The 24,533-nt window shown below is 40.6% G+C and overlaps 3 protein-coding genes and 1 long non-coding RNA gene across 21 annotated transcripts in view; 1 reads left to right on the top strand and 3 right to left on the bottom strand.

Moving 5' to 3' along the window:
* The first annotated feature begins 263 nt into the window (after positions 1–263).
* Positions 264–6,314, top strand: osgep (O-sialoglycoprotein endopeptidase). 2 transcript variants are annotated; one of them, XM_008401325.1, is made up of 12 exons: positions 264–379; positions 1,481–1,600; positions 1,685–1,804; positions 1,925–2,100; positions 2,831–2,926; positions 2,999–3,048; positions 3,138–3,216; positions 4,755–4,820; positions 4,932–5,022; positions 5,688–5,763; positions 6,019–6,117; positions 6,200–6,314. In XM_008401325.1, exons 2-12 carry the CDS (start codon positions 1,486–1,488, stop codon positions 6,237–6,239), a joined length of 1,008 nt encoding a protein of 335 aa, XP_008399547.1. In that variant the 5' UTR covers positions 264–379; positions 1,481–1,485; the 3' UTR covers positions 6,240–6,314. The 2 variants fall into 2 exon arrangements, with proteins under 2 accessions (XP_008399547.1, XP_008399546.1); XM_008401324.2 differs by lacking the exon at positions 264–379 and adding an exon at positions 667–766.
* Positions 6,315–6,437: 123 nt separating this feature from the next.
* Positions 6,438–11,603, bottom strand: LOC103459610 (uncharacterized). The gene is made up of 4 exons (XM_008401326.2): positions 11,428–11,603; positions 8,397–9,164; positions 8,286–8,318; positions 6,438–7,292 (listed from the first exon to the last, which is right to left on the bottom strand). The coding sequence occupies exons 1-4, from the start codon at positions 11,441–11,443 to the stop codon at positions 7,243–7,245; spliced, it is 867 nt and encodes a 288-aa protein (XP_008399548.1). The 5' UTR covers positions 11,444–11,603; the 3' UTR covers positions 6,438–7,242.
* Positions 11,604–11,795: 192 nt separating this feature from the next.
* Positions 11,796–15,795, bottom strand: LOC108165863 (uncharacterized). 2 transcript variants are annotated; one of them, XR_001776188.1, is made up of 4 exons: positions 15,755–15,795; positions 14,667–14,839; positions 14,319–14,578; positions 11,796–13,386 (listed from the first exon to the last, which is right to left on the bottom strand). It is a non-coding gene; the product is annotated as an uncharacterized LOC108165863 (long non-coding RNA). The 2 variants fall into 2 exon arrangements; XR_001776189.1 differs by having other exon boundaries at positions 15,674–15,772.
* A 2,780-nt stretch (positions 15,796–18,575) lies between these two features.
* The window catches only part of nav3 (neuron navigator 3), a 370,879-nt gene continuing 364,921 nt past the window's right edge, over positions 18,576–24,533 (bottom strand). For all 16 annotated transcript variants that reach the window (XM_008401340.2, XM_017302697.1, XM_008401338.2 and 13 more), the window contains one exon: positions 18,576–23,494. In XM_008401340.2, coding sequence (XP_008399562.1) covers positions 23,375–23,494 — 120 coding nt within the window. In that variant the 3' untranslated portion in view covers positions 18,576–23,374. The remainder of the gene's footprint in view (positions 23,495–24,533) is intronic.

Below are 24,533 nucleotides of genomic sequence, written 5' to 3'. Positions count from 1 at the left end.
CTTGGACTTAATAGCTGTCTTCACATGTGCCTGAAATACTACAAAGAAATTACATCCATCCATTTTCTATACACCCTTGTCCCTTAGTGGGGTCGACAGGGTTCAAAGAAATTACATAAATAAAACTAATTTTCATTACGTATTAACAAAGAAAACCGAATACCTAGTAATTGGAAGTATTTAACAATATTCTGCCATGTTTTGTTGTTAAACAAGTGGTTAGACTTTTTTTCTTTCTTTTTGATAAGGCGAGTTAACAGCTCTTTATGTTTGGGTCCTTAGATATGTCTATGGAGTCACTCTCGGCTGCAGACGTTCAGAACTACTAGTGTGAAAACTTATGTGGACTGAGAGGAAGAAAAACAAACCTAAATACTCGGTAAAAATTTTATTTTGATATGTAAAAATATAAAACAATATTCGAGCGCTTATTCGAGCTGAAGCAAGAGGAGGCGCTAAAGACAGCTGCTGCTAATCCTTAATTAGGGAGATGTTGCTGGTCTCTGCTCCTCTAAAGAAATTAACTTCTGGTACAAACTTATAAATAATTGTGCAAAAAAATATATATTATGTAAGGATATTTTGACTAAAAGTCTAATATGTAACTATCAAGCTATAAATGACTGATAAAAACGGGTTTTTTAGATTTAACTCCAGTTGTTTCCGTCATAGCACCTGTAGTACAGACTGTTTTACTGTTAGTCAAGTTAAAGTGGGATTTTCAGGCTCTGTATACAGGAACCAGCATTTAGAGTCATGGCTACAGGTACAGTATGTCGTTATGTAAGATAATCTGAGCTGCATATTAATATCTAAAAATGTGTCCTGGCAATGGTTGACGAGGTTAATTTTTTTTCTTTGTTCCTATATCATTTGAACAGTGTGGTGAGAAAATATTTACTCCACTTGCAGCTATTGTGTGTTTGCCCCCCAAACACACTTAAATATTTCAGATTGATATCAGATAACTTTAAGTTTTTAAACAACTTTGTATTTGAATTTTTTAGGTAAATGGTGCGCAATGAGAACAAGAATACTTTACTAGGACATGTAAGATAACTTTAAAAAGGCTAAAAGATCTCAAACAGCAAAGCATCAGATCCTAAACTAAAGAAATTTAAGATGAGACAATCTTTGACATTTGTCAGTGTTTAACGGTGACACACACCAATTTCAATGGAATAAATACTGAAAAGTGGTGAACCCTCCCAGGATTTCACTCTTATCAAACTTGTTTTTCATCCAAAATCCATCCAGGAGGTTCCAACATAACAAAGAAGAACATTTCAAACACTGGTCCAGATTCTGATTCAACAATAAGAAGGAAAAATAATGTGAGATTTCAGAGGCCAAAGCAAGACGGATGGTCAGACAGCCTCCAAAGAACTGCAAACCTTTAATCAGACTATGAGCACTGACTTGTTTTGTAGACATTAAAACATTTAATATCATCATTCTTTTCTTTTTTCTTTTTTGTTAGTTGCCATGACCGTTGTTATTGGATTCGAAGGAAGCGCCAACAAGATTGGCATCGGCATCATAAGGGACGGTGAAGTCCTGTCTAACCCCAGACGGACGTACATCACACCGCCGGGCCAAGGCGAGCGCCGTTAACACGTCTGACAAACCAGTCTGTGATGATTCTTCTTTCTTTTTTTTAAACACTTTTTATTCTTCGCCTCAGGGTTCATGCCCAGTGACACGGCCAGGCATCATCGCGCAGTCATACTCACTGTCCTGAAGGAGGCGCTGGAGCAAGCGGGGCTGAAGCCGGCAGACATCGACTGCGTGGCGTACACTAAAGGTAGCAAACATGATGGAATATCATTGATTACAGTAGAAAAACAACAAGCTAAAGCTACGTAAATGTATCTATGTTTAGCTCTCAGGGGGTGATCTGTCCCTGTCTCTCCTTGTCCCTCAGGCCCTGGTATGGGAGCCCCTCTGGTCACGGTGGCCCTCGTAGCGCGCACCGTGGCCCAGCTGTGGGGGAAGCCCCTGCTGGGGGTCAACCACTGCATCGGACACATCGAGATGGGCCGACTCATAACCCAGGCCAACAACCCCACCGTGCTGTACGTCAGCGGGGGAAACACCCAGGTGGGCTTCCAGCCTCATTGCTCTGGTGTTTTATAGCCGGTGTTCAGAATCAGCTGGTAGCCAGTCAGTTCAGGATGATCCTCGCTGAGAGCTGATGTCTGGAGTCTGATATCAGTGTTTTCAAGGGCTGGAGTGTTTAGAAGTGTTAGTATTTCCAGACTTCATCCGTTTTATCCTATTGATGAAATGTTGGGTTTCTTCATCTTTTTTTGTCCTTTCTCATGTTCTTCCTTTCCTTTTGTTTCGTTTTTCCTTCCTTTATCTTTCTTTCATCCCCCTTGCTTACTTTATTCCCGCTTTATGTTTTTGCCTTCTATGATTCTGTCTTTTCTTCATTTTCCCTCCCTCATGTTCTTCTTTTCTTGCTTTTCTCTTGTTCTTCACTCATTTCCTTCCTACCTTTTTCATTCCTCCCTCTCTTATGTCTGTTTTTCTTTCTTTCCTTCCTTCCATCCTCCTCAGTGTCTTTTCTCTTTATTGCTTTCTTTCTTCTGTCCTTCCTTCCTCTTTTTTTCATCTTTGCTTCTTTTATATCCTTCTTTCCTTTTCTCTTTTTCCTTTCCTGACTTTATCTGTTCTTTCCATTCCCAGAGTAAAGTTGACCCATCATAGTATAACTACTATACGTTCATAGAAAACCTCCTTTTGTCATCTGTTTAAAATGAATGTGACGGACAAAGAATTGTGGGAAGTGGAGTCTTGAAGTCTTACAGTGGTAATGTGTTTGCAGGTTATCGCTTACTTAGAGCGGCGCTACAGAATATTTGGGGAGACCATCGACATCGCGGTCGGCAATTGTTTGGACAGATTCGCCAGAGTTATCAAGGTGTGTGTTGGTGACATTGGCCATGTTTTACTGTGAACGACGTGGAAGTTAACGTCATGGAACTCTTCCTAGATTTCCAACGATCCCAGTCCAGGATACAACATAGAGCAGATGGCCAAAAAGTGAGTAGAACCCAGCAGACCCTGAAGAACGTTGTTCACCACACAGAGAGCCAGAAGGGAAACGCTGTGAGTTCTCCTGTTCGTTACAGAGGAAGTCGGTACGTGGAGCTGCCGTACACGGTGAAGGGGATGGACGTGTCTTTTTCTGGGATTCTGTCCTTTATTGAGGTTAGTGGAGCACTTACACTTTTTCACTTTTTGTTCTATTATAACCTTGAACTAGAGTATTTATTGGGTTTTATGTGATAAATCTGAAAAAAAGATTATTAATCAGGCACTTTTCAAGTCTAGTCTTCATAAAAAATGGATGAATGGAGATAAATACAGAGTTTATTCATGTTTTTGATTGACCCAGATAATCTTGAAATCTCTCAGTCTAGTTTTAACTCCGTGGGGATAACCACAAACACACAGCACACTTTTCACATTTTTATTATAAGCTATTTTCAAATCATGGCGTCTTCTTTCCACTTCAACATGATGATGATCTGCTGAAATATTAAAGTTTGCGGTTCCAGTGTGACAAAATGTACAAAAAACCAAAATGAATATGAACAGTAGGCACTGGAGGAACTGGTGCTGAATATAAACTTATTATCTTATACTCAGCTCTGTCTTCAGTTTATGTTTCAGCTGTTTTTGAGTTGTGACCGATCACCAGACTTGAAGACTCTTTCTGTTATTCAGCAGAGTTTTTAACAATATCTTCAACGATATTTGCTGGAAAGTTGTTTGGTTATTGCTTAAGAAATACTTAATAACTAATAAGATTCGAGAAGTGTCTAAAGATTCTACATAGATGTTATCCTGTTAATAGTAAAATATTTAAAATGTAGACCCTCTGTGATCCTTTTTCCTACAACTCTGAGGAAACCATCACTCATCTTTCCTGAGACTGCTCTTATATCCAAATATTTTGGAAAGATTGTTTTTTTACTCCTTTTTTCTTTTAAAAAGAAAATTGGAAATACATGTACTGTTTAACTTTAAAACTATATTATGTGGCTTTTTCTGTTTAAAGTCTTATAAACTTAATATTAATTTTAGCTAAATTTAATATCCACAGCTGCTAATTTCTTAAGCAGAAACCCAAATTGAATGCCTTCTGTGCCTGTTTCTTCATATTTGTATTCTCTGAAGTATTGTAGCAATACTAAAGCTTTAAAGACTACTGCAATTTGTAAAGAAGTTCTTCATGTAATCTTCCCTAATTTGCTGTTTTTGATGTCTTCCTGTTTGTAATTTTTGCTTTAATACCTTCCTTAAGCCTCGTCATTCTTTTAGTTACTGTTTATGTAACTTGTTTTACATATTATTGTAAATTTAAAAAAAAAACAAAAGTGCTAATTTTCATTTAGAACAAGCACATGTTAGCAGCAGACACGACAGACATTTCCCCCTCATCATGGAAACGGGAAGAAGTTCATATGATGCAGCTTTTAAACTGAATGCTATCGATCTGGTAGTTCAGGAGGGAAATGGAGCGGCTGCATGTAAGCTCGGCGTGAACCGATCCATGGCTCGGCGTTGGAGGCGCAGGGCTTAATATATACAATAATAGCTCCAGAAAGCAAGCAAGGAAGGACAAAAAACAGGACTGGACTCAAAAACAAGAAGGAATTAAGAGAAAACAGAGAGGAGGAAGGAAGAAAGAAAAAACTTGAACTGTTTGATTTCTCAGATCTAATCATTATTTTTGCTGACAGGAAGCTGCTAATAAAATGCTGAGCTCTGGTCAGTGCACAGCAGAGGATCTGTGCTTCTCCCTTCAGGTACTCTGAACCACTTGGTAACTGAAAAGTGTTTCCATTTGTGATGAGACAAGATTATTTGACATGAATATATAATGAGTGACGTGCAGCACCTTCCCGTTACCCCTGCAGGAGACGGTGTTCGCCATGCTGGTGGAGATCACAGAGAGGGCCATGGCTCACTGCGGCTCCCAGGAGGTCCTGATTGTCGGAGGAGTGGGCTGTAAGTTGATCAGTTCAGTAGCTTTGTTCACAGACACTGTCGTCCCATTATATTAATAGAAAGTTGAGTGGAAGGAAAAAACGGTCAGCAATGTACACTAAAAGAGGCATTTCAGGAGTTTGAGATGTAGAGAATCACTGAGCAGAAATGACTTGGTATGTCTTTCAAAATACACCAATACATAAAATTTCCATACATAAATGGAAACGTGTATATATATATATATATAAATATATATATATATATTATATATAGCAGATCATTATCTATTTGACTTGTATCCATTTTATTCTCTCCCAGTCTTTGCTGACAGACTATATGTCATAAAGGCTTAATTCCCATTGCTGCTGCTCTCATTTGGATAGAAAACTCATTAGGCAACATTCATGTTTGTGGTTACTTCTGAACACCAAACAACCGTAACTAAGCAAGTTAAGCTGAGAAAACTAAATGATCAGAGTGATCATGTAAAAAGCAGCATTCACTTCAGTTTTTTAAAAAGACTGAAATGAGGTCTTTCATGAAATGCATCTCAACGTGGGCTAAAACAAAGTTGTTAAAAACATACAACCTTGCGTTAGTAATGAACTGCTGCCTTCAAGTATTTGTGTAAATCCCTGAGTTTCTTTTCCTACAAACCATGAAGCAACATGTTTCCTCCACAGGTAACCTGCGTCTGCAGGAGATGATGGGGGTGATGTGCAAGGAGAGAGGAGCCAAACTGTTTGCTACAGATGAGCGGTAAACAAACCCATCCACCATGACACAGCCGTTTCCATAGGAACAAGCATTTGCAGCTTGCAACTGCAGTGGTATAAATGCTGAACTTGAGCGTGTCCAGATGTCAACCACACTAAAGCATTTAAAAATATTATAAATGTGGATTACTTTGGATTCAGGGTCTGAGTCTCCAGATATTAACCACTTGGTGTAAACAAGATCTTATTATGAAGTTAAAAAGCATCAGGTTGTTTAGGTTTGTGTGCTCTGACCCAGATTCTGCATAGATAACGGAGCAATGATCGCTCAGGCGGGTTGGGAGATGTTCCGGAGCGGCTACGTCACAGAGCTGGAAGACTCTTGGATCACACAAAGGTAACGGCAGCAGCTACAGTCCCAGGATTTGTGTCTCAGTATCTATGGGTGACTGATGGTAGCGTGTTGATCACTGCTGCAGGTACAGGACCGATGAAGTAGAGGTGACGTGGAGAGACTGAGGAGCAGCCAGGCTCTGGAGTCTCACTGGCCTCAGAAAAGGAAAATGCAAATAAAGTATTTTTTATATATATTTACTCCTGTTTCAAAGGTTAGTTTTTGTAAGCTTAAAGTGAATATGGTAAGACACAAAGCATTACATATTAGGGGGAATTAAGCTAGTCTCTACAGCAGGCAGCAAATCAAATGTAGTCAAACTCTCAAAGTTTATTCATTTTTATTAAGCAATACTTTCTTGCGTCCCTTCTCCTTCTCCAGTGTAATTTTTGCTTTAATTCAAATAAATTTTCAAAAGCTACCACACAGAACATTGCGATATCCCTTATGGATTCAAACATTCACCCGATAGGAACCAAATAAAAAACAATTATGAGAACACAGCATTAAGATCTGTAGGGCAAAGGGTAAACTGTACTGTGCCGTTAACTACACCCCTCTGTAAACTGAAGACATGAAACTGAAAACCTTTGCATTCATAAACAATAAAACTCAAGTAGGTACAGGACATTCTTCTGGTTTCCAATTCAAAACGGGGGGGAAAAAATTCAGAGGGCTTCTCACACACGCACTGGTCAGTTTTAAACAAAGTGCTGATTGACCACTCGCTTTGCAGAGGACAACATTGAATAAAACTGCAACTTTCAAAAACAGGGAGAAAATTAATTAAATTAGACTCCTTGGAGATTGTTAAAAGAAAATAAACAGTGTAGGAGGGAAAAAGACCAGCTTTACAGGAAGAAGCTAAAATGGGAATGAGGTGATTATTTAAGGCAGGCTTTCTGTAAGGCGTTAAAAAAAGTCCATTGCTGTAAGATCTCAAAGGAGTTAGTCCAAAGTGTCTCAGTGTGGCTTTATGTGAAGACATCATGAAGACATCATCCTGAGTGCAGCTTGTGAGAATGGGACTCAAATTTGTCCGTCTTCCGTGAGTATAAATGTGCGTGAAGGTGTGTGTGTGTGTGTATGTGTTCTGTAGGCGTTTGATGCTGTGTGTCGGTCACACTGCTAGGCTGGACGCTCCTGGGTCTCCTTATACCACATCACTCTTTTTGGATCTGGAACAATAAAAGCAAATCAGATTCAACTCAACAAAAACTGGTCAATACATTTGGTTTCATTTTCATGTTTAAATACCAATAAAATGTCTCAAACAAGAAAAGTGATCTGTATTTCTTTCACATGTCTAATTCTACCGTACACAGCCTGTAGGAGGCGCCGTTTCAGGTTACACAAAGGTGCTGCTTGCCACAAAACCAGAAATGATGAACAAAGGTATCAATTCTGAGTGGACAGTTATGTACATTTATAATCACATGTGACCCAATGTTGGCAGCAGTTTCTAATGAAAATGTTAAATGCAAATATTAAAATCAAATGTTACCAAAAATTTGCATGAGACTTTTTTTTAAGCTTTTGTAAATGCTTTGATTGATACCAAATTGTATTTTAGTCCCACTATAAATGGAGTGTAGCTGTTTTCAGCTGAAAGCGGGCCAAGCACCATATTGTGATGTAATCAGGGTAAGTCGAACCATAAACAACCAAAGCTGAGCACACAGAAGCAGAGGAAGTTGAGAATTCAGTGAAGACTTGAGTGATTTCTCTGCAGTTTGGAGGAAGAATGTAGTTGGAGTGATGGAGAAGAAGGAGCTGGTTCTACTGACAGACTGCAGCCATATTGTTCAGGAGGCAACAATGATTTCAACCTTTCTGAGGAGGAAGAATCCGATAGTGAAGGGTCAGAACCTTCTCTGTGGAGAGCTGTTGTCTCCAAATCACTGAATGGTAAACAGATCCTGCAGAGAAATCCTCCCAACATCCTCTGCTTCTGTGTATTCAGCTTTATTAGTTTGTCACACGGTGGCGCTGGCGTTTGACCCAGTTACTCAGGAAAACGGCAACACTCTGCGTTTATACTATATTCTATGAGAACTAATTATTATTAAAAGCTTTTGCGTAAACAAAATAAAATCTCAGCAGTTTTGCCATGTCAGTGACACTTTACGGTTGCACACTTCATAAAATGTAAAATAGTTTAGTCAACTCACCTTTCTTCTGTCTGTTACAGATTATATTCCATTCTAAAAGGGGGAGAAAACCAAAAATTACCAGTTGATCTCAATTGTCACTTAAAGCCAGTGTGCAGCTGAAGCGCCTACCTCTATTGTGATAGTTCAAAGCCTCCACTAGATGGCGACAGCTCAGCAGGAGGTCCCCGTTGGCCTGCTGCGCCTCGGCCTCAGAAGCAGGAACAGGAGTTTCCTCCTGGAGCTGAACTGTGAGAGCTGCGTCATGCTGTAGGTCCGCTGGGTGTTTGCTCTCTGTGTCCACTAGAGGGCCAGCAGCAGGGTGAGGGAGGGGCCCCTCTGTGATTGGCTTAGCTTCACTAATAAAACTCAGACCCCACTGGTTCTGCAGCAGGTCCCCGATGGCGGGCCGCTCCTCCTCCAGCGTTCCGCTCGTTGCTCCGGCCTTCACCTTGGAGGCGTAGCTCACGGCCGGCTGCAGCTTGGCAGGACTGTCCTGCACCGGGAAAGCGGGCGGAGGCTTGAGCAGCGACAGACTGTCCTCCACCCACTTCTCCTTTTGATTGGCCTTTAGCAGGCGCTCGCCGGCTCGCAGCGCCCCCTTCTGGCTCTCCCTCCGGACGGCGCGGCCCTTGTGAGGCTGGTTCTTGCGTTCCTTCTCCCTGCGGAAACTCGGGCCGTGGGCGTGGCTGGGGCCGTTCGGCTCGCCCTGGGGGGACCGTTGTCGTGGAGACTGGGCGTTTCCGGAGATGCAGCCGCCGCCTCCTCCTCCGCAGTTTCCCGAACCAGGAGACAGGCGGCGGTTACGGATCTGGGGCTCGGACTTGGTTGCCGACACGAGGACTGCTTGGTCACACAGGGTTTCGGACTCGCACACAGTGTTGCTTGCTTCCCATGTACCTGAAAGGAAAACGTAGACAAGTGGGTGAAAACATCATTCAGCATTAGGGTTGAAACGATTAATCAGATTAATCGCGATTAAACAATTTTTGAAATTATCAACTAATTTGGTAATCAATTAGGTGAGTATACAGACTTAAAGGCCATCTGCTAAAACAATCTTAAGTAATTCAGCCAAAACTGTACCAAAAAAAATGTACATTTTGTCTTTCATATAACAAATCTCGGTACATATGTTCTACCCAGAACTTCTGAAGAGCTTTAGCTTCAACCGGGTCAAGTACATAAATAAAATCTAGCAAAATGTGTTTAATAGTTTTTTTCCAGAATTTGAACCTTTAATTATAGGACTTGTTGCTGTCCAACTATTAGTTGACAATGTTTATAGATTTATTCTTTGCTGCAGACTGACTGAAGGAACGTTTCATTTTAGTCAACATGTTCATTTTATTGTAAAAAATACCATAGTTGAATTATTTGCATCTTTTAATGCATTTCTAATGTGTATGACTTCAGTGGCTAAATGAAAAATTAGCAGAATAAGATTTGTTTTATCCGAATAATCAATAGAATAATGGATTACTAAACTAACTGCTAGTTGTAGCCACTTTTCTGCTTTAATGCTAGTTTGATCCAACCAGTAGTGATCCATGTTGGCCACAACATGAACCTTCACCTCTCATCCACTAAAACTTTGAATTTCTGTCTTTTAAAAAAGGTCCAACCAAGGACTGGGTTTGCAAATATGTCAATTCGTACCCAAGTTAAACTATTTGAAGGAATTTTTGAAACTGGTTTGGTCCAAAATCAGAATCAACTATTTTACCCGACAGTTGAGGTCAAAGATTTTTATTATTTTCTAACCCCATTTATCTTCCATGTCAACTCTAAACTCTCCAAACCGCAGGATGGATGGAAAAAAGGGAACCTAATTGTTCATAAGAATCAAAGATTTTTGAATGAATCCAATTCATGCATACAGTTCAAAGACAACTGGATGCCTGGAAATCGGAACAAAAATAAAAGCACACAGGCATGAAACGGGGGGATGCCGACAGGCAAAGGGGCCAATTTATTCGCTTCCATGATTGTGTAAACACACAGTGGGGGTGGATAACACGTTTTCATGTGACTTTACTGTGGAAGTCGAGCTCAAAACTCAACAACAGCTCCCTGTTGTCTCTGCTTTTATCATGTGCAGGAGGGAACAAAATGTACCGGATCAAAACTGCGTGAAGAATCTGAAGAACAGTCAATTCATAAAATACAGATGAGAAGTTAGCATATTAAAAGGCATGAAACATCAAACATAGTTAGTTTATTGTAGTTTTTTTTTTTTTTGCGCCGATTTTTTTTTAATTTTTTTAAATCGAAACCACACGTTCTAGTTCTCTAAAATTACTTTAAAATTATTTTAAGCTTTATACGAAACTATCATGCTGCAAACTGGGTCACAGTCTCCATCTTGATCAGGAAAAAAATGAATCATAGGATAATGCGTCTACTGGAAAAAGTTGGTTCTTTTTTTTTTTTATTGCCGAGCAGCCACCTTCGACCCACATGACTCAAAAAGATGCTGACGTAATTATTGGCTATTTTCGACGGCAAATCATGCGAAACGTGAATACATATTACCTAAGCTTAAAGCTATGCGGTTCGGATGGTTGTTGAGTGATGAGTAGAGAGGTGGGACATGTCGGGTCCAACCACACTAAACGACCCCCCACCGTTTATAGAAATCCACCGACACAGTTTAACACGTCGCAACAGAAATTTCGGGAAGCTAGCTGGTTTCTTCGAACAGCAGCCTTAACATGCTGCCTTTAGGAGACCAGTTTCGACACACACCGCCACGTTGTGAGCTATTAGCTACGCCGCGCATTGGAAATAGGACAGCCAACACTACTAGCTAGCACCGGCGTTAGCAAACTAGTTAGTAGCGCCTAAGTGCTGCGAACTAAACTCGACGGACCACCTCGTGTTGTTGAATTAAAAAAAAATAAATTCAGTTTAATAGTGATAAGACACACAGTCGGGGTTATAACTTAAATATTGAACACCTTTTAAGGCTTAACAGCTAATAGCCGCGCAAAGCGAAGTCAAAGTTTCGTAACCCCCCCTCCACCAGCCTCCATTCAAAGCGGTGACCAGGCTGCCTTCGGTATCGCTAGCCCAGATGCTAATCCCGCGGCGAGACAACCTACAAAGCTCGGAAAGTTAACAAACTCCAGCAAATGTAAACCAAACGGCTGTTCAAACTCACCAGTTTTGATATGCATGTCTTTCCCGTTCACGTATCGCTGAAGTCAACCCGTTAGGCAACTTTTGTTTACAAGGTTGATTATAACGACGGCTCAGCTTGCCTGAGTGTAACCACCACCCGGAAAACGACACGGGATATGTAAACTGCGAGCGGAAGTCCCTGCAAATAAAGCGGTCCGGCGGGAAACTTGGAGGGAAATTTTTAAATTTTCAAACTGAAGAAAACGCCACCCTGTGTGACGAACACGTGGTGCAAGTGATAGTGCTGCTTATAGATTGAGCGTAAATGGATCCAATTATTACGGTGGCACTCATTATGTAAAATATATTAGATTCACTCAAATAAATACAACAGAAGACACCAATTACTCTTGATGTGTCTATTTCTTCATTAAACTATTTCCAACAAACTCGCCAGCTTTTGAGATGAGCTTGGAGTAAGACATGGGTTGTGCACAGACTCACTATTTTTAAAGTAGCATGCTATGAATTAGTCTTTAAGAAACAAGTGGAAGCTAAATGTTGATGTTAATACTTTCTCGTGAAAATAGTTGATATAAAGTCAGTGCTTTTTGATTGCGGTTGTCTTGTGATGTGACGGGAGCAGCCTCTGGCTATTGCAACACTACGAGCATATGCAGGGAGAATTGTCCAACTACCTGCATGTCTACAAAACCACATGCAGCACTGTGGAAAAAATGTTTCACTTACAGTGCCGACACTTTCCTTATTTGTAGTGAGATTAATCTGAACAGAAATCTGAAAGAGAGGGTTGACCACTGAGCCAAACAAAAGCTCATTGAGCCAAGTTTCCTTCAACTGTAAGTAAAAATAGCTAATGACTTTAAGTCCTTTATGCCTCTGAAGTTCATCCAGATTTTGACGGAAAAGAAGTGCCAAACAGAACTTGCTCTTTATTTCTACTAGCCTGCGTGTGGCATCACCAAACACTGACATGTTTTTAAGTACTGTAGTTCTGAAGTACACCCTACCTTAATAATGGGATCCTGCACATTTTCAACACAGATCTGCTCAGATTTCAGCAGACCAGATGGACGAAGAGGAAGAAGGAAAGTGGTAGATAATTAATAGATGGTGGCTAAACACAGATGGAGGATACAGTCTTCAGACAATGGGATAGGAAATAAAGTCTGGAAATAACATTATTCCATATTCTTTTAAAATTTCACACTCATTCAGACCTGACAAATTCTGTTTTATCTGCTGTATTTCATCTGGTGCCTCTTGAGGTCCGAGGCGCGGCTGTAGATCTTCTCGCACTGGGAGCATCTGTACTGCCGCCTCACCACGTGCGCCTGCCTGTGCCTCAGGCGCTCCAAGATGCTGCTGAAGCCCTCGCCGCACTTCTGGCACTTGTACTCCCTGCCTTCTTTGCAGGGAGTCTCCTCTGTGTCCACCGCCCCCCTGATTAAGTCCAGCAGAGAGTTGCAGGTCCAGCTGCATGCGGTGCGGTCAAAATGCAGCCTGAGGAACCCCATCTGGGTGAAGCGTTTGCCGCTCTGGGAACAGAGGAAGGGACGCTCTCTGGTGTGGACGCGTTGATGTCTCGTCAGATCCCAGGAGTTCTTAAAGGCCTTGCTGCATTCCTCTCAGCTCACCCGTGTGGGTGCGCTGGTGACAAGTCACATCTGAGGCCCACCTGAACGTCTTGCCACAGTCCGGGCACGTATGAGGATCCGGCCTGTCGTGGATGGGGAAGGGCTGTGGGGCCGGAGTCTTCTTTGCGGTCACCTGGAGTTTGTTGTTCTGCTCTGGGTGACTGTGCTCGATGTGGTGATGGTAATTTTATTTATATAGCACATTTTCAGCAACAAAGCAATTCAATTCAAAGTGCTTTACATGAGTTACATGATGCGCTGCAGGAGGAACGACTCCTGCATGTGGAAAAACGGACACTCAGAGCAGGAGAAGACCTGGGTGGACATCTCAACTGTTGCACCTGTGCAGAACACACACAAGAATTTCAGGTTGTCATTAGATTTTGGATAACAGTACTTTGCCAAAATCTATTAACACAAAAAACTATTTAGATAAACTATCACAAAACTAGGTTTTTGCCAATAGGAGAAGTTTTGTTTTATATCATATTTATCATCCAATGTGTCCAGTTTTCTATAATTTTTTGCCACAAATACTGTATCACAAATACCAGCTTCGGTTTTGGAGCGATACTGTGCGTTGCTTTAAATTATCATCAAAATGATCAAATGCAAAATAATTCATTATAAAGACATTTTATTCAAGGTGCACCAAGTGAAGTTTTATGGCCAACTACCGATCTTTTAAAACGTTTGACTTGCCAATTCCGATTTTGGCAGACACCAATTTTTTTTTGTCTGAAAAGTCACTGAATATATCAACAAAATCTAAGTTGCCAACAGTGGGGTGACTATTGTCAATTACAGATGTGCAGCTGTGACCTGGTGGGTGGGTCTGTCTGGCCCTTTTCATTCTTTCACGGTAGAGTAAAAGAGGCTCAAATTGCAAACTGCAACTGCTGCCGACATCAGCCCTGACCTGACCGAGGTCCAGTACAGGCAGGAGCCTTTCCAGTTTGGAGAGAAACTCCCACACAAGGAGCTGCCTGTCTGTGTCATAGCTGAGATCGTACTCTGTTGGAAAAACCTCCTGGAAAGGACACAGACGTTTACCTGACCAGATTCAGTTGAGCAATTTTTTTTGGTAATGTCCAATAAAGTTCCTGTTTTTCTTTTCCATTGAGAGTACTCCTGGTTCAAAACAATGTCTTTCTCTAAAACTAAGACACTGTATGTGTCCACTGGAAAAACTAGAACCTACATTGAGTTCATGTGCTCTCCATTTTTCTTTTTGTAGAAAGTACTCTTAGCTCAGCAGATCTGTGTCTCTCACCTGCATGGAGTCATTGCTGCCGTTAACTGTGTTGACTCACAGACTTGTCTTTAGCTTTGTCTCTTGCCTGGACAAAGCCGTTAGCGGAACCAGTTACCATTAGCTTAGTGTGCTCCTTTTGTTTTTATAGAAAGTGCTCTTGGCTCTGTGAATTTCTGCCTGGCTGATTCTCTGTCCTGAATTGAATCATTGACATAGATGTTACTGACATGAACTTTAAGTTTGGCTGTTTCTGCACTTCTGCACAACTCAAAAATAACCTGAAAAACACAGAAAGGAGCGTGTCCACAATCAAGTCTATCTTCGACATCTGAGTGTATGTACCACTGTGCCACCCCAGTGACTCACTCCGGCTCGCAGTCGCAGCAGTAACTTGCCTTTCTGCTTTGCATCGAGCAGGTCCGGCACCGTGTCCGTCACCAGCATCACAAACTCACCGAGGGTTTTGTAACGGAGAACATCTCTGCGCTGCGCCACATGGCTGCAGAGAGCAGCCTGAGAGGACAGCGACAGCAACACATCTGTTCGTTAGAACAAGAGAAAATATGAACAGGGGTCATATGAGTTTACATGTAAGGTCAAGGTCCTTATAGAAGATCTGGATCTGGAACAGAACTACTTCTGGACCAAAGCAGTTTTTGTTTCGCAGTGAAGTCCAAAGTTTTATCTTTTAAATAACAAAGCAGTTCAGCAATAAGACAGTAATGGAGACAACAGCTCTAGTCTTTTCAGAATAATATATAACCCTAGGTACACGTTTGATTGCTTTAAGCAACTTAGTGCATTTAGGCTTCTAAAATAGGGAACAAAGGGAACTTAAGTGACTTTCAGTGTGGCATGGTTACTGTTGCCTTTTGGGAGGTGAGTATTTCAGAAACTGCTAATCTGCTGGGACTTTCACCAACGGCCATCACTCTGATCCACAGAGAATCAGCTGAGATTTTTGTTCATTTAAGTTTATACCACTGTGCAACCTGGTGAAGATCAGTTGATTTTTGGTCCAGAAGTAGTTCTGTTCCATTAGTTTGCCATGACATCCCTTAAAAACAAAGATATTCGATAGATATTCGAATTTCCCACAAACTTCTCTAAAATTCTACTGTGTAACTTTGTAATATATACCTCTACAGAACATTAAATGAGATAAAAGACAGTAAAGTTAAAACAACACAGTCATTTAAGTGTTTACTGTATTTTAGGAAAAATACCTTACTGATATAGTTTTGCACATTGTAGATTTACACTACAATGTGCCTTTTATATCAACTGGTTGTCCGAATATCAACCTGAATAACTCGCTGTTAGCTGTCGCTACAAGCTAATTATCACTGAAGAAGAGCAAATACTTTACAGACCCGTGTTTTTTCTCTTGCAGTTTTCTATTACAATACGTTTGCACCCTTTAGAAAAGTCACTGATAAACTGCAGTATCTTACCATCCCATTTTAAACCAACTTTCCCTCAACCGGAAACGTTAAGTTCTTTAATTTCAAAGTAAAACCCCCACTGTGGAATTTAGGTTGTGGTTTGACAAACCAGCTTAAGTTGCATTTACTGCCACCTACTGGACAAAGTGATAATGACAGTCAGAGAGAATTTACCCAAATATATATACACCTGTTAAATAGTTAAATAGCCCCGTAATTAAAAGAAAACAAAAAGATTTTTGATGCTTTTATATACCTTCCGATACATTAAATAAATCTACTGCTCTACTTAGAACTTTCAGTGTAGCAAAGTCAGTTATACATATTACCAGTACCAGTTTGTAGAACATTTTATATACATGAATTTTTTAAGCTCCCCACCCACCCCCCCAAAAAATAAAAATGTTTAAAAAAACTCATAGCAAGCCAGTAAACTTTTAATAACAATCACTCATTTTAAGGCAAAGCAATTTAGTTTAGCATGCATGTTAAGTGGAAGACTACAGATTAGCTCCCAGAGCAGACAGCCCAACTAAATAACATATATAAAGTACTTATGTTATTCAATAGAGCAAATTTGAAAAGAGGCTGCTCACCACATTTAGCAGGTGTATTTAATAAAAATAGGAGTAAATGATTGTTCTAAATTATAATACATTTTTGATAACAGGTGAACTATTAAAACGCTTGCATAAACATCAATTGTGTGGGATAGAAACTCAAACTGAAATGAGTTTTAGTTAGTTGGAAGAACATTTTATTCGTTCATAAGTCGTCTGTGTGCAAATTGCCAAGAGTTTGCTTAGAGTTTCCTCCACATCAACATAGTTTTCAATAAATAAAATGTTTCTGCGCTCATATCATCATTGGTCCCAACACCAGTTACATACATTTCTGGGGGGAAAAAAAAGACACGCAGAATTAGAGATATAACATTTACAGTGATATCAGAAGCATATTAAGTAATCTGCAGACACATTTGGTGAGTCTCTACGATGAAAGTCAGTTGAGATGTTTTGAGGTTTTCAGCAAAAACAAAAAAAAAAAAAACCCTTCAAACTATCATCTGATAGAAACGACAGGGAATCCATCCGATTAGTTATTGAAGAGCTTCTTGCTGAAGTCCGATATGAAGTCAGGATGCAGCGTCCGTAAAACGTGAGAATCTTTGGACCGAGCTGAGGAAAGCTGCTGCATGGTTACTACATTCAGTCAAAGCTGGGTTAGCCTTCTCACAGCACTTCATTCATCAACAGTCAGTCAAAGGGTTGATCCTGTAACAAGAAGATTAGGTTGCATTGATTCACAAGTGTCTGAAAAGAACCATTTAAAGAAAATGACATAGGTGGGTGTAATAAAATCAACAGATCTTCACAAGGTTTTAAATTACACAAAACAGTAAAAAAATGAAATAAAAAAAAACATTAGCAGAGTATTTATTAAAGATGAAGCTAAAACATAAAAACTGTGTGGAATAACTATGTACACCCTTGCAGCTACAACAGGACTTTAGAGGGAAGACGGCTGTAAAAGAAACTAGTTTTATTGTGAATTGGCATCAAACGAGCAGTGAAAACCTTACATTTTGGCTTTAAAGTTTTGGAACGTGTCGTGTATTTTTTTTATTCTTCCAATAACATTTAATTCCTTTTTAATAGCATGAGAGAACCTAAATCTTACTTTTATGTTCTGACACGTAAAACCCTACAAAATGTAGGCGGATGTTTCCTTGTCCTATCACCGCTGCTACACATCACTTCAAAGTCCGTAAGCAATGGCCGACTGATACGCTACACGAATGCCGGACACAAGGTCAGACATATAAATGGTTTCAAAGCAAAACTATACCACAAACTTCCATAGCAGTGAGAGATTAAAAAAAGTGACTTTATACCAGCAGTCTCCTTGCGTCACATTCATTTCTATTCAGTGTTGTCACTTCCGTAGACCGCCCTGTTAGCTAGAAACTTCTGCGCTTCCCTCCTGCTTACCTCTTTACGGGACGATGAAATATACGAAGAGAAACAAAGCGATGTCAAAAAGCAGAAACACCCACAAATCCACCCAGTAGGAGTGTTTCGGTAAGTTAATGGGGCCTCCGTTAGATTTAAACATTTTATCCTCTCCTGAGGAAGCCACGGGAGTCGCACCGGGTCCCATCTTTCCAATGGCTGCGACTGGGAGTTACCCGGAAGAGGAGAATGATGTATTTCCTTCAAAATAAAAGCAGTTTTGACAAATAGTGATTTTATACTTCTGTCAAGTTCGGAATAAATAAAATACATTTTCAAGTTGACTTCGCCTGATACCTACTTCAGCAATCTGTGCAAAAGGCTACTTTTGTATTTTCCTTAACAGTGTCCTTATATTGTGGAAGGTGCTTTACCCTTGCGTGTACAGACAGAGATAGAGATCACAGACAAAGCTTTGTAAAACTCAATCGCATTTATGAATTTTGAACTGTGGCTACAAGTCTAGTATTTTACAGACTTGAATCTATGTACTGTTAATTCTTAATTTTAAGAATTCTGCCATTTTATTTATTTATTTTTTTTGACAAAAAGTGACCAAACAGCCAGCCAGAATGTTAGAAGCTACAAAAAGCTACAGCAGAGGTGCAAGTTGTCAAGGAACATTTAACCCAGCATTAGTGGGGTGGGTGTGTATATTTGAGGCTTTTTGTCCTCTGCGATCATGAAAGAAAGAAATATCATTTATGTGGAAATTATTCCTGTTTAGGAAAAAGCAGTTTTTTGCATTTAGCTGCTCTGGTAATCTGGTCATTTCAACACAGAAGAATCTCAAGTGAACAAAAACTCAAACAAATTGCTTGAGTGACACCAAATACCATTTATTAGGGCTTTACAAAGACTACAAAATCCTCCAGATGACTTAAATCACTGTCTCTGTATATTTACATGATATGTTACATACAAATGTACAAAATATAAAACATTTAAGGACAAATGTTTCACCCGGAAAGAAACAAAACTTTCTCTCAAACCAGAGTAAATGCTATGGTCTCCAACTGAGATGCAACTCGAAAGTGTAAGTGGGAAAAATTACCAGTTGGTTTTCAACACAATGGTGTACACTGTTAATGGTGTCAAAGTGCTGTTATCTTGGGAACTAATGGCCTATAACAGGAGTGTACATAGGTTTTGATACATGGGTGTAGGTCTCGGTATAGAGCAACCTGTAAACACTGCATTTTTCACCCTTGGCATGCAACTACACCACCTGGTTAGCAACCATCGAAGGCTGGGAGGCAGAGACATGTGAAGCTGAGTACAGGTAGGATTGTAGAGGTTTGTCCTGAGGTTGTGACAACAAGACTTCTTGGTCTCTGGTGGGCCTCTTACTGACCAGTAGCACCTGTTAGATGTGTACAGTACAGCGTTGGCTCAACTTCAGCGCCTCAGACAGCTGGCAAGCCTAAGGTGGTGGTAAGTTAGGGTTAAAATCACCAAAGAGGAAGTGGTTTTTAAAAGAATAGCTCAGGATTTTTAAGTGAAGGTCTGCAGAGTTAATATCTTACCTGCAGTAGATGACTTTGTCTGGCATCGTCATTTAGCATAAATCCAGGTAAGGCTGAAGTTAGCAATTATTCCAAAAACCAAAGAGGACCTCTATCTTAACTGAAATCTCAAAAATGTCATAACGGTTTGAACAAAAGTTGTATTTTGAGCCTTGAAACCATTGCCATGTAGGTAGTAGGTAGTTATTTACCCAGAGGGAAATGGAGGTTGGAAGCAGTGTGCCACCAATAATCTTCCGGTGTGAAACAAACACGAGTATGGAACATAAGAAGTGTTTCCAGTGAAGGCATATTTACATACCATGCAAGAACCGAGAAATTTGTTTACATCAAGCTACTGACCAACCATGAAGTACTTGGTGAACGGAAAGTTGATGCGTTGAGAACAAACTCAAAGAACTCCCAAGACCCTTAAAATAATGGTCAAATTGTTTGGCTTTTGTGGGGTATGTGTTAAGAGTAGCTGTTTCATATAAAAGTAAATCATATTTCCCTTGGGTACTTCTAGGTAAATCACCCTCCAGTGCAAATATGATAATGGCTTGAAGGTTCATAAAAGGCCACGGGTCAATCCGTACTCCCATTCCATTTTGTTCCTACACTGTTACTTTGAACAACAATTTATGGTGCTAAAATGTGGTTGTCAAATCGAGTATAAAAGATTCCCTGCAGGATATAAACTGACACACTGTTGGTATCTTGAGGTGAGAAACAAATTAACTAAAAATGTACAAAATGACCAGCAGTCTTAGCATAAACCACAATGAGTTCTTGAGTTGCTTTGAGGCGATAAAAGTCTGCTTTGGTCTTCACTCCTATCAGACTAGCTGTTAACTAATCTGGATTTCCCACTAAATGACGACAATAGTAACCTAGGATATTGACTGCCTACAATCTTTTGAACAGAACCTCACTTAAGAAATCCTGAGCCATCCGTTTGAGGAACAACAGGCATTCCTAAAGACAGGGAGGATCCAGAGTATTTCGTGGTAGAGTAAGGAGCATTGGACAGGTGCCTATATATTTTTATTTTTTTTTCAGTTTAGTTAGTTCAAATGGTATTTACTGTACAGTTAATGCCTCCTGCATAGGCAAAACATCAAATCACCACAAGACACACCTGTTTCCGACAGCGGGTTGAGTTTTTGCATCTTTTTCTTCTCCGTTTTCCATACGTACGACGATATCTTCAGCGGGTTTTGCATTTTGTAACACCGACAGGCCAGAATGCATCTTTGATTCACTGTGCAAGAATTCTAGAAGTATTTACAGCCCACCCCGACCCTCAGACGTGTGCAAAATTGACCCACTTAAACAAAGAAAGAACAATCAAAATTCTAAATGGCTTCTTCCATCCAGTACACGCATACATACAGGTAAAGATCTCTTCTCAGTGCACCCCACCCACCCCACCCTCACTCCCATTTTTTTTTAAAAAGCTTCAAAACATGCTCATCAGGCTTAATAAAAAGAAACAAAAAAACTAAAACAAAACAGTTTGGTTGTGCTCCTGGTAATTCAAGTGAGCCCAGCTCAACTGGGCGCAAAACAACTAAAAAAATACTCAACCCCCCCTTTTTTGTGTTTCTTTATACAATATTGGTCTGTTTTTTTTAACTGAAATACAGCGTTATGTCTCTTAACTTCTTACTGTCAGACAGAAGCAAGGATGCTTCATAAGAAGAAGACGGGGCTGCAAGAAGTAATGCCTACATCTCGTACTAGACGCGGCATCTTTGACGCCGACGGAAGCAGGTTAGCATGATCCTGCAGTGAAACGCACCCCTCTTCCACCAACAGCCAGAGAAAGCGAAGGAACGTTTAAGGCAGTTAGAAAGCACCAACGTTATTGTTCCCTTTTTCGGCTCTCGGCTGATCCACTGAACAGTAAAAGACAGCGGCTTCGACTGGTTTTTGGATACCTCGAGGACAAAGATGGATGCAGGGTATTGAACAGGTGAAAGTTTGGGGTATCTGGGTTTGGACTATTCGGTATTTGGATTACTTCCCACCCTGGAGAACTTCTGCAACCATGGTGGGCTTTTGCTGTTTGATCGCAAGTCTGTACGGTGTGAACATTTGGCAGTCGGATCAAAGGGAATCATTGGCACTTTTCCATGTTGCCTTCACAGTAACAGGGCGACTGGGCGACACACGGATCTCACACTTTCATTGTGCTTGGTGTTGGCATTTGGAACAGCTTGGCAGTGGCTGACCCTAATAAGGTTCAGGCCAGGAGGCCCAGCACCACGAGGCTTAAGCAAATGTCCGCCAATTTGCTCAGAGCTGACCCAAGGCATACGTGGGAAAAGGGGCTGCGCTTAGGGTCTGCCGCTGGCTTGGAGGCCCCAGGAGCTCCTCAAATTTAGCACGACAGGTTCAAAACGTGCTAGGTGTAAATACAGAGCGTTTTAGTGGTTAAAAAAAAACAGATTTCTCAAAAAACAGCTAAAATGTTAAAGATTTTAGATGGGAGAGGTTGGCTTTGCACCTGACCCAGGTCAGGTGCATAGTGGCTTACTTTAGCCTCGTGAAAAACGTAACCAGTTTATCCAAAGTAAAAGCATCAAAAGTGTTTCGCACCACACTTGCATGGCGCTGGTTACTGGCGCCACGGTTTTAAAAGGCTTTGGTCTCAAAACTGCCAGAATGTTCCAGTCGTGGTTTAAAATCGGAACCAAAGTTTTATCTCACTCCAGGGAACATTAACTAATGCAATGCTGCTACTGCCCCCAGCTGGACAAAAGGAGGCAATTACAACTATCCCTGGCTTTAAAAAATAAAAATAAAAAATTGGCTGTTTGGAGTCACAATGTGGAAAACTAATGGAGGGCTACCTACCACTTTTATCAAGATAATGCAGTTTTAGAACTACAGTTGGCAAGATATGAATAGTAAGCTGCCTAGAGGTCCCAATTAACCAACTAATCTCTAGTTAGACTGCTAGTTTAACGCTGTATAAACAAATCTTCTGTAAGGTAACCAAACATGATCAAAGGATGACAATATAGACGCAACATTAGTCCCGCTGTGGCGGCTTATGAGCCTAATAAAAAACAAATTCTGCCTGGGTCGGCTCTGGGTCTTTAATAAATAGTAGTAATAATATGTAATATATAATATCTAACGCAGACAACTTCTGATCCTAGTTGAACTGCAAGGGCTCAAAGTTGTCCTACATCAGCCAAACCTGCTAACATTTTCCACCAGTTTTTGTGCAAAGCGTCAGACTCGGCCACAAGAAGACATTAAAAACTACACCTGCTCTGCTTTTCACGCCCCGCTGTTGAAGTTGACATCCATGAAAACAGTAGAGACAGAGCGCCTTGCTCAAGGACACTCTGGCATTCTTGATGATGTTCAAAGAAGGGACTTGAACCGATAAAAGGTTCTTATCCGAGGGGATTTCCTCCCTGCTGCCTCTGTGTGTACATATATGTGTGTCTGTAAGGAGCACCTCTGTAAACAAGGAAAGACGTAACAGAACCAGCCATACCAATGTAAACATCTGTAGATATAACTGGGTAGAAAAAAAATAAAAATACAAAAAAATATCCAGTTTTGTTGTTCTGAGACGCTCTGGAAACCGACGCCTGAAAGTAAACCGGAGAAAAAGTGTCTTATTGTTGAGAACACTTTTGGAAAAAACCACCAGAGGTACGGATATTTCTCATCACAAACACGCGGACATTTTTATAAAAATGTCACAAAAATGAACAGGACAGTACGGTTTGTAGGACGTAATGTAGACAGTCTCCAACCTGTGGTTCGGTTTGACATTGTGACCACTAAGGACCAAGTTGGTAAAGCCTCTGACAGCATAAAACATTCGGATTTCATATTGCACCATTAAAATATAGGCATTTTCTTTCAATTTGAGGGTATATTTTGAGTATTAAAACTTTTCATATATTATATATCTGTTGTGCGGGTCCTGTGGTGGACCAGCAGCCTGACCAGGTTGCTCCCCGCTGCAGCAGGACCGGATAATGATGGATAAATCCATATCATGTTGGGAGGGGGGATGTATTCTTTGGGGTTCCAAGGTTTTCCCACCACTTTAGAGGTTTAAAATGAGCTGGTTCTGGGGCTCATAGGGCCGACTCCAAGGAGGAGTCCAGCTGGTCGTCATGGTGACTGGTGCTGTCGCTGTCGCAGCTCTGGGTGCTGGAGTAGTTAGCTGCTTCCTGCAGCCGTAGCAGCATGTTCATCTGCAGAACATAAAACACGAACAGATAGAAGTGTTTTTGCTCAACTCTAGGAGACAGTTTGGATAAAGTTTGAGAGAGTTGACAAAATACAAAGAGAGAGAAGAAGACTGCAGGAAGTAGTTGGAGGATCGTGGTATGTTAAATGTTGGGGTTTGTGAGAAACCTTTGAGATTTCACATCTGAATATTAACTTCAGCAGGGTTTTTCAGTTGAATCCTCTAAATTTACTCAGTACAAACAGAAGGCACCATTACTTCTCTTACTCGATGTTTAAATGAACCAAATGAAAAGGCCCATTGATTATGAAAATTGCATTTACCAATACTTGGATTGTCACTTTTTATGTTCACCATCAGCTCAAAGCCTACTGATGTATAAAAAACTGTTTGGTTTTTAAAACAATATGATGCTTTACGATTACAAAATGTTTGCGCTTATTACATTACCTTTCCTACTGTAACATATGTCCCTACATTTTTAAGAATGAAACTTCACAAGCTGTATTTTGTGCCGTTTCTAACTGCTGCAGTCAATCAGCGCCATAAACCCGTCGAACTTTTCATCCCTGCTGCAGAGCTAATGATCTAAATAATGCAGAAGTGCTGCTGCATCTGGTGAATTGCTTCCAGTGTTCCTAAAACGGCTTTTGGCACCGCAGCATAATAACTGCACGCGAAGGGTTTCGCACGTAGACACACACACACACACACGCACACGCACACAGGCGTGTGTGTAAAATGCACAAACACTCTAGTTAAATCAAGCCAGCCGGTTTTTTTTTTGGATGGCTAGCCTTTAATTTCTCCTGGGCTGCAATAACCCACCAAACAGGAATGAATTCTCTCTCCACTCATTTACTTTCTACTCTCACTGCCCTTAACAGTTCCTTTGCAACTTTGACAGTTTTGCTTTAAAGGGGCAGCATTATGCGATTTCCAGCTACATTGTATTACTTTACAGCACAATCAAGCACAATTCAGTTGTTATAAAATGATGTGTACATCAAATATATCTGTCAAACCTCTGTCAAAAGAAGTTT

The sequence above is a fragment of the Poecilia reticulata genome, linkage group LG23 (genome assembly GCF_000633615.1).
Source record: "Poecilia reticulata strain Guanapo linkage group LG23, Guppy_female_1.0+MT, whole genome shotgun sequence".
Classification (NCBI taxonomy): domain Eukaryota; kingdom Metazoa; phylum Chordata; class Actinopteri; order Cyprinodontiformes; family Poeciliidae; genus Poecilia; species Poecilia reticulata.
This window is presented reverse-complemented; position numbering and strand designations above follow the sequence as displayed.